This window comes from Mobula birostris, chromosome 13 (genome assembly GCF_030028105.1).
Source record: "Mobula birostris isolate sMobBir1 chromosome 13, sMobBir1.hap1, whole genome shotgun sequence".
NCBI lineage: Eukaryota > Metazoa > Chordata > Chondrichthyes > Myliobatiformes > Myliobatidae > Mobula > Mobula birostris.
Window position 1 is genome coordinate 102,382,963 of NC_092382.1, and position 9,850 is coordinate 102,392,812.

At 47.7% G+C, this 9,850-nt stretch overlaps 1 protein-coding gene across 1 annotated transcript in view; it reads left to right on the forward strand.

Moving 5' to 3' along the window:
• LOC140208133 (C-type lectin domain family 4 member A-like) overlaps positions 1–9,850 on the forward strand; it is an 85,415-nt gene that overhangs the window by 16,015 nt on the left and 59,550 nt on the right. The window contains exons 7-8 of the mRNA XM_072276615.1: positions 583–640; positions 3,887–3,904. Of these exons, the coding sequence (XP_072132716.1) occupies positions 583–640; positions 3,887–3,904 (76 nt within the window). The remainder of the gene's footprint in view (positions 1–582; positions 641–3,886; positions 3,905–9,850) is intronic.

Consider the following 9,850-nt stretch of genomic DNA (forward strand, 5'->3'; position numbering starts at 1 on the left):
GATAGGATGGTGTAGAGGAGTTGCACTCTGTGTCTGATACTGGGAGTGTGTGATGCTGCGGTGTGAATGTAGCGCCACCGTCTGTCCGCTTCCGGGAGTGCGTGATGGAACATTGCGGAGGGAGATTCTCTCAGTGTCTGACCCGGGAATCTGTTATGTTACGGATTCTGGGGAGTCTACACTGTTTTTTTTTTTTACCATGAGATTGTGCAATGGAATGTTTCAGAATAAGCGTGACACTGTAACTGACCCTGGGAGTGTGTGATAGAACGGTGTGGATGCAGATTCCCTCTGTGTCTGGCCCTGGGATTGTGTGATTGAACGGTGTGTCGGGCGCTTTGTTGTGTGTCTGAATCCGAGAGTCTGAGATGCGAAGTACCAGACGGAGCTGCACTGTGTGTCTGACCCCGGGAGTGTGTGATGGGACGGAGTGGAGGGAGCTTCTCTCTGTGTCTGACCCTGCATTGTCTGTCTTGCCCCGGGAATGTGCGACGTGACGGAGTGGAGGGAGGTTGGCTTTTTCAGAAGCCTGTCGGTGTAATGTGACTTATGTTGGATGGCTCACTATTTGCTGATTTGCAGGGCAAACGTGTCCCCAGACCTGGCTGAGAAATAAAGACCGGTGTTATTTCATGTCCACGTTCGGGAAATCTTTTGATGGAGCGAGAGAACATTGTTCTAACTTTGAATCAAGGCTCCTCGAAATAAATTCAAACGAGGAAAAGGTATATGTCACTCCGTGAGAAGAGATAACAACAACAATAAGACGCTCCCGGGGTCTTCAATAGAGTCAATCAGTCACAGCGTACCCTCACACACGCCCAGGGACAGACGCCGAGTGAATCTCGCTCCACACCGTCCCATCCATCACGCACTCCTGAGGCCAGACACTGGATAATTTCCTCTCTGTCCCAGCCGTTAACACGCTCCAGTGGCTAGGCATTGAGAGGGACGCCGCACATTCCCAATGTCTCATTATCTCTCGTCATAACCCAAACACTCTGCTGCTACAGAGAAACCATTTCATTAACAGCGAACTTTTTCCCAGGGCGTTGCATGCACATTAATCGAAGGGATTTATTTTCACAGGATTTTGTTTCCATCTCTATCGGCTATGCAGACAGAACCTACTGGATTGGAAAATGCAGAGAGGGGTGAGGTTTGGAATATTGCAGGTCGGTGGTGTGGGGGTGACACAGGATGTTGAGTTATGCAGGGTTGTAGGGAGAGGGTGGTGCAGTGGGATAAATTTGGGAGCTGACTCGGTACTGCCCGAGAGAGCGGTGTAGCGGGATTCGTACGGGCGATGTACTCGGGGCTGTGGGGAGAGCACGATATCATGGAATTAGTTTAGAGACCGACAAGGGGATGTAGAGAGAACACAGATCAGTAGGAGAGAGCGCACATTAGTGGGATTAATTTTGCGACGGTCTCCGGTGTCTGATGGATCTGTTTTGTCTCTGTTGAAATTGTCTAACCATCTTTGGCAGGAATGTGGCCTCTTATCTTCTGTACCAGAAGTTGTATGGACAGTCCACCTGCAGTAAGTGCAACTCGGACTTATGGAGTTACCATTGCAAAAGTAAATACAGATTCATCTGCGAGAAGTCTGCACATTTATCCCCGGATATTCCTGAAGAGATCCGAGTTCTCTGTCAACACCCCGTGGGTCCGACTTCAATCAACTGACTACACCCCACTTCTCCCCATTCAATCTACCCCTCTCTCACTTCCCCATCCTTTCATCCCTTCCCAACCTCTCTGCCCTAACACCTACCCCAATCTCCTCATCTACTCGCATCCCCATTGTCCCCCACGACTCTCCCTCTTCCCATCTGGACTGCTCTTCTCCCCTCCCGGCCCCGCTCTCCCCCCTCCCTCAATTTATTCCCCCTTTCCGACCCTCTCTTGTCTCTGCCCTTCTTCTCCCCAACTCATTCTTCTTCGCCCCCTTCCTCTCCCCCTCGTACCCCATCTCTGCCTCTCCTCTCTCGGTTTCCTCCACCCACTCTCGCCTCAATTCTGTGCGCACTGGCCCTCAGTTCACCAACGCAGGGGGAAAAAGACTGTGCACATTCAGCCTATCAGTGCCTATCCTGGCTTCATACCTGCGCTCCAAGGAACAAGTCCCATCCTTCGTGCCTTCTCTCCATAACTCAGACACTCTAGTCCCGGCAACATCCCCGTAAATCTCTCTCTGCGCTCTTTCCAGCTCAATGGCATCTTTCCCAAAACAAAGCGACCAGAACTGAACACCAAACTATCAACGCGGTTTCACCGACCTTTTGTACAACCACAACGTGGCTTCAGTGCCGTGCAAAAATATAAAATTCACGACAATTGGGAAAATTAATAAATACTGCAAAAAAGGTGAATGCCGAGTGAGTGTTTAACTGTTTACGGAACGTTCGCAATCTGATGGCGGAGGGGAAATAACTGCTTGTAAATTGTTGAGTTTCCCGGCTCCTGTACCCCTCCCCGATGGTACCGATGAGCACAGAGCATTTCCCGGCGGGAGGGGAGCCTCGCTGATGGATGCGGTCTTCCCGAGGCATTCCTTCTTGAACATGTCCTCGATGGAGGACACGGTTGTGCCCGTGATGGAGCTGGCTGAGTCTAGAACCTTCTATGGCCCATGGCGACCCTCTGCGTTGCAGCCTCCACACCAGGCGGCCATGCGGCAATCCAGAATGATCGACACCGTACATCCCTAGAAATGTGCGAGTCCGGTTTTGATGTTCAACCCACTATCCTTATTAGTAACTACTTATAAAATAGTAACTTAATCAAGATAAACAAAAGTTAACAGTGTTTTGTGTAGATACGTGCGTAAATATAACTATTGAGCTGGGGGGGGGGTGGTTAAGGTCTTGAGATGGTAAAGTTGGAATGTTCAGTAATCCATTAAATAAATTATGCGAGAGAGCTTTTGTAGCCCAATGTAAAACGCAGACGGAAAAGGTAAGTACAAAATATTCCACAGATGTCACGCTGGTAAAACGAGATAACAGTGTCATTCCAAATGCACATACGAATTATCGCCGAAAGGGACATTTTCACGGGAATATCGTCTTCCAGAGGTTATCACACGGCATATCCAGGCAAGAGCTACAAACGTGGTCCCGCAGGATACCCCAAAACCCACTCCTATGGAATGTACGAAGTGACAGTCACACATTCATTGTGCACTATGTGCCGATGTTTAAAACACACTTCTGGGCACAGGCGAGTTTCAATCCTCAGCTGCGACAAGCTGAAGCTACCGGCTTCCCCAGTCTCTTCCTCTCTCTACTACGAATGAAGGTCTCGCTCTCTCTCTCTCTCTCTCTCTCTCTCTCTCTCTCTCACTCACTCACTCTCACTGTGTTTAATCTGCACAAAACACGGCAGCCAGTGACTGACGTCATAGTCCCGCCTGAGTCAGGCGCTCTTAAAGCGACAGTCCAGATTAAACGAAACCTGCGGGTTCGAACAACACCGACCTACCACACACTGACAGGGCTGGACACAGAATGAAGCTCCCTCCACACTGTCCCATCACACACACACGGGGTCGGACACAGAGTGAAGCTCCCTCCACACAGTCCCATTACACTCTCCCGTGGTGAGACACAGAGTGAGGCTCTGTCCACATCGTCCCATCAGGCAATCCCGGGGTCAGACTGAGAGTGAATTTCTCTCTACATCGTTCCATCATACACTCCCAGTGTCAGACACAGAATGAAGCCTCCTCCGCAGCGCCCTACCACACAATGTGATGGTCCGACACAGAGTGCAACTCCCTCCATACTCTCCCTCCACACACTCCTGTTGTAATAATCCGAGAGAGGCTCCTTAAATTGTTTTCCATTCTAGGCATTAATCAAAGGATTTAAATTTCACAGAGCTTTGTTACCACGCTCATGTCATCCTTACCCCTGCACACTGGATTGGAAAATGCGAAAAAGGGTAAGATTTGGACTGATCTGTGGGGTTACAATTAGGGAATGACACAATACTGACAGGAGAAAATTACGCTAGTTTACGAACTGAAATATGTTTGTGGGAAGACGGGTGCCATCGGGATTGTTTGAAGTCCGTACGAGATTGTCGGGAGAGGGTGGCATAATGGGAATATTTTGGGGAATGATACGTGTCTGTGGAGGAAGGGTAGGGCAGTGGGGACATCTTGAGGACTGGCAGGAACTCTGGGGAGGATCAGTACTCTGGCATTATTTTGTTGACTGACGCAGGGCTGTAGGAATGCAAGACGCAGCGGAATTAGTTTAGAGAGGGACACGAAGTTATGGGGAGATGGATTAGAGACTTTAAGCTAGAATCGTTGGGAGGTGGGAGTCGAATTGAAGAGACGAGGAGAGAAGGAGTTAGTTCAAAATTAGAGAAAGCTAGTAGACAGTGCATGATGGAGGATAGACAGGGGACAGCGAAGGGGAGCACACAGACCGAAGATGTAGGGGATAAGGAAGAAAAAGATAACAAAGTTGTTTTGGACAATTAGAGATAAAAACAGAGTAAGAGGTGGAGAGTTCCTGAAATGCATCTATTTTAATGCTAGGAGCATTGTGAAAAAGGTGGATAGTTTAGAGCTGGATCGATACCTGGAAATATGATGTTGTAGCTATTAGTGAAACATGTTGCAGGAGAGGTGTGATTGGCAACTTAATATTCCTGGATTTTGTTGCTTCAGGTGTGATAGAATCGGAGGGATAAGAGGGGAGGGTGTTGCACAACATGTCAGAGAGAATATTACAGCAGTTCTTTGGCAGGATAGATTAGAGATAGAAGATGATGTACTCGTCGGCAGCTACAAGATAGAAACTACAGGATAGAAACATGCACTGAGCTCATCTGCCTTTTGTACAATACTTCCTGCATTAAAACGCACTCAGCTCATAACATGAGGCCCAGCAGGCTCAACCTTTTACTTTCTGACTCTGTCTGAGATCTTAACAACATCTGTCCCAATAACCACTCCACTATCGGTTTTGGCATTCTGCTTTACATCCCTCTGCATCTCGAGTATAAACCGTTTCACTCCCCCTCTTATATGAAAACTTCCCGCTGGGTTATTGGCTCCCGTCCAGTTCAGGTGTAAACTGAGAGAGTTGCTCGGTGCAGAGAAAATGAATGAACTGCACAATGTGGGGTGTTGTGACGTGGCCTCCAAGCAGGTGTATGTGCTGCCCCCTAGTGTTCGGTCGGCAGATGACAAGCTCTGTTCTGGTCTTCTGCGGATTTCAGTGGCAGTCAGTGGACCCAGAGCTGCAGGCTGCGTTGTCGCCGATTTTTATATACAAGCCCACAGAACCTCTTTTCTGTCCTATAACACGAATCCGCTATCATCACCGCTGACCTCATCTCGTTCGTCCCTTTCTCTTCTGAATCACCAGAGCCAACCTCATAGACATCATCTGCCAGACTTGCATCTACCCGGTTATTTGCACCCCTCTCCCTCGCCTAGAAGTCTACACAGTATTATGCCTGTTAATGAGGAGTTTGACCCGGGGCACTCTATACTGGGACTGGCTGTTTAATCCCTTTCATCCTCCTGACTGTCACCCAGTTCCCTGTGAACCTTGGTCTAACTTCCTCCCTATCACCGCCCCCCTCAGCTTCCCGCATGATCCTGAGCTCATCACGTTCCATTTCCTTATCTCTGAGTGTTGGAAGCAGCATCCGGATGCACTTCTCACAGGTGAAGTCGTCAGAGACACTGGAGGTCTCCCTGCCGTCCCAGGTCACGCAAGAGGAGCATTCAAATATCACTCCAGGCATGCCTACTGCTCTTACTGTGCTCTTACTAAATCAAACCTATCAACTTTTACCCCTATCTTATCTTTATTTGCCCCCGCTTGGGAATCCGCTTCACAGATTGGTTGTTGTTCAAAAAAAAAAAAAACGCGAGACACTGTTTTTTAATGCACATACAGTGGAATGCAAAAGTTTGGACACTCCTGGTCAAACTTTCTTTTACTGTGAAAAGATAAGCGTGTAAAAGATCACCTGATTTCCAAAAGGCATAACCTGAAAGATTACGCTTTTGGTTCATATTTTAAGCGGATTACTTTTCCTTTATTTCCATCTTGTACAATTTAAAAATAACAAAAAAGGAAAAGGGCCCGAAGCTAAAGTTTGGGCAGCCTGCTTGGCCAGTACTTAGGAACACCTCCTGTGGCAAATATCACAGCTTGTAAACGCTCCTTATAGCCTGCTCAGAGTCTTTCAATTCTTCTTCAGGAATATTCTTCCATTCTTCCTGCAAAACGCTTCTAGTTCTGAGAGATTCTTGGGCCGTCCTGCGTATCTTTTCAGGTCTTCCACAGACTTTCGATGATGCTTGGGTCGGGGGACTGTGAGAGCCAGGGCAAAATCTTCAGTTTGCTCCCCTTCAGTTAGTCTATTGTGGATTTTGAGGTGTGTTTAAGTTCATTATCCTGTTGTAGAAGCCATCCTCTTTTCATCTTCATCTTTTTTACAAACAGTGTGCCGTTTTATTTATTTTTTATTTTCCAGAATTTGCTGATATTTAATTAAATTCATTCTTCCCTCTTCCAGTGAAATGTCCCCAGTGCCATTGGATGCAACACAAGCCCAAATCATTATCGATCCACCCCCGAGCTTAACAGTCGGAGAGGTGTTCTTTTCATGAAATTCTGCACCTTTTTTTCTCTAAACATACCGTTGCTCATTGCAGACAATAAGTTCTGTTTTCACCTCATTAGTCCACGGCACTTGTTTGCAAAATGACAGGCTTGTTTAGATGCTCCCTTGCAAACTTCTGACGCTGAATTTTCTGGTGAGGACTCAGGAAAGGTTTTCTTCATATGACTCTTCCATGAAGGTCATATTTGTGCAGGTGTCGCTGCACAGTAGAACAGTGCACCAGCACTCCAGAGTCAGCTAAATCTTCCTGAAGGTCTTTTTTCAGACAAACGGGGCTTTTGATTTGCCTCACCAGTAATCGTACGAGTAGATCTCTCGGAACATTTTCTGGTCTTCCAGCCCTCAACTTAACCTCCCCGTTCCTGTTAACTGCCATTTCTGAATTACATTACGAACTGAGGAAACGGCTACCTAAAAACGATTTGTTATCTTCTTATAGCCTTCCCTTGCTTTGTGGGCATGAATTATTTTATTTCTCAGAGGGTTATGCAGCTGCCTACAGGAGCCCATGGCTGCTGATTGTTGGGATAAGGTTTGAGGAGTCAGGGTCTTTATAAAGGTTTCAAATTTGCATCACCTTGCTTTTCCTAACGATGATTGTGAACAAGCCATAACCCTAACAAGCTAATTAAGGTCCGAGACTTTGGTAAAAGTTATCTGAGAGCTCAAATCTCCTGGGGTGACAAACCTTTGCATCGTCATCCTTTCCCTTTTTTTCGCTCTAAAATTGTACAAAACAAAACAAATGCACTAATCTTGATTACAATGTTGAAAAGAATGTTTAAACATTAACTTAATGACTTTTGGAGATCAGGACATCTTCTATTCGTCTACACACACATTGCATGCCAGTCTACTTGCCCCGCTCCTGATCTCTGTTTGGAGGCAGTCCCGACGCCAAAATTGTAAGAATTTATCACATATTCCTCAAATCATAGAGTGGAACTCCCACCGGATCGTTCCATCACACAGTCCTTGGGTCAGACACAGAGTGAAGCTTCCTCCACACCGTCCCATCACACAGTCCTGGGATCAGACACAGAGTGAAGCTCCATCCACACCGTCCCATCACACAGTCCTGGGATCAGACACAGAGTGAAGCTCCATCCATACCGTCCCATCACACACTCCGGGGGTCAGACTCAGAGTGAATCTCCCTCCAAACCGTCCCATCACACACTTCCGGGGTCAGACACAGAGTGAATCTCCCTCCGCATCGTCCATCACACACTCCGGGCATCAGACACAGAGTGAATCTCCCTCCACACCGTCCCATCACACACTCCTAGGGTCAGACACAGAGTGAAGCTCCATCCACACCGTCCCATCACACACTCCCGGGGTCAGAAACAGAGTGAATCTCCCTCCACACTGTCCCATCACACACTCCCGGGGTCAGACTCAGAGTGAATCTCCCTCCACACCGTCCCATCACACACTTCCGGGGTCAGACACAGAGTGAATCTCCCTCCGCATCGTCCATCACACACTCCGGGCATCAGACACAGAGTGAATCTCCCTCCACACCGTCCCATCACACACTCCTAGGGTCAGACACAGAGTGAAGCTCCATCCACACCGTCCCATCACACACTCCGGGGGTCAGACACAGAGTGAAGCTCCATCTACACCGTCTCATTAGACTTTGTCTGGCACAGACACAGAGGGAAAATTCTTCTTCACTGTCCCGTCCTACACTTGCCGCCGTTCAAACACTATGTGTGGCTCCCCTCCACCCATTCATTTCGAGAGGACTGTGATGTAAAAGCAAGGTGGAATTTTACGGATCTGTGAGGTCATATTTGCAGTATTGTGATGTCAGTGACCTGTACTCGCTGGGATTGAGAAGAATGAGGGCTGACCTTATGGAAAGCTCTCGGATGGTGAAAGGCTGTGACAGAGTGGATGTGCAGAGAATGTTTATTATTGTAGGGGAGTTTCGGACCAGATGACGCAGCCTGAGAACAGAGGGATATCTTTCAGAAAGGAGATGAGAAGGATTATCCACAACCAGAGCGTGGGGAATCTGCGGAATTCATAGTCTCAGGAAGCCGTGGAGGCCCGGCCATTTGGGTATATTTAAGGTTGAGTTTGATAGAGTCTTGATTAGTCAATGCTGGAAAGGTAACAGGGAGAGGGCGGGAGATTTGGTGCTGAGAGGGAAATGGATCAGCCGTGATGAAATTCGGAACGAACTCCATGGTCTAATTCTACTCCTACGTCGCATAGACTTATTTGAAGTTCAGGGTCCCTGGTTGTCAGTAACTCAGAGGATCTATAGTGGGTCCAACACGTTCATGCAACCACGGAGGTATCATGTGTCATACTGAATAGGACGGACATGCGGGTTTCCGCAACTCCATTTCCCAGAGTACGGTGAAGTTACTATTCTTTTGCGACTCAGACTTGCAATTATTCCCTGTCCCATTCCTGCATGGTAAGTCTGTAATTAAAGACCTCTAGCTGAGCACTCAGCGATCAACCGTAAGAGTTACGTTTCCAGTCCAACTGTTTGTGATGTTTTCCGATTGGTATCGTGCCGTCTAGTTTATTTAGAGTCGATGGTTGTGTTAATTCCAGACGTTCCTGTGTAAGTCTATTGTTAAAGGAATCTAGCTGAGCACTCAGTGCTCAATCGTAAGAGTTACATTTCCAGTATTACCATTTGTGATGGTTTTCGATTGGTTTCCTGCAGTCTAATTTATTTTGAGTCTGAGCCTGAGTTAATTCTAGACCACATTCTGCATTTGAGTTCAACAGCATCCATAGCTGTCTCGTTACAGAAGGGATCACAGCTTTATGTGTTTGAGCACATGTGGGTTCTCATTGAAGATGAGGAATTTTCAATGCATGTACGTTGGAGACAATTCTGTCTTGCCAGATCGCCTCCTGGTGTGGAGGCTGCAACGCACGGAATCTAAATAGGCTCCGGAGGGTTCTAAGCTCAGACGACAGTCTGGCAGTCTCAGCCCTCCCCACAACCGAGGACATTTTCGTAAGGCGATGCCTCGAGAAGGCCGCATCCATCACTCAGGACCCTCACCACCCCGGAGGAGATCTGTCCGTTAGTACTAACAAGGAGGGGTCACAGGAGCCGAAACACCCACACACAACGATTCAGAAACAGCTCCTTCCGCTGAGCCGTCACGTATTTAAACGCATGAGCACAGACTCGACATTTTTGCTG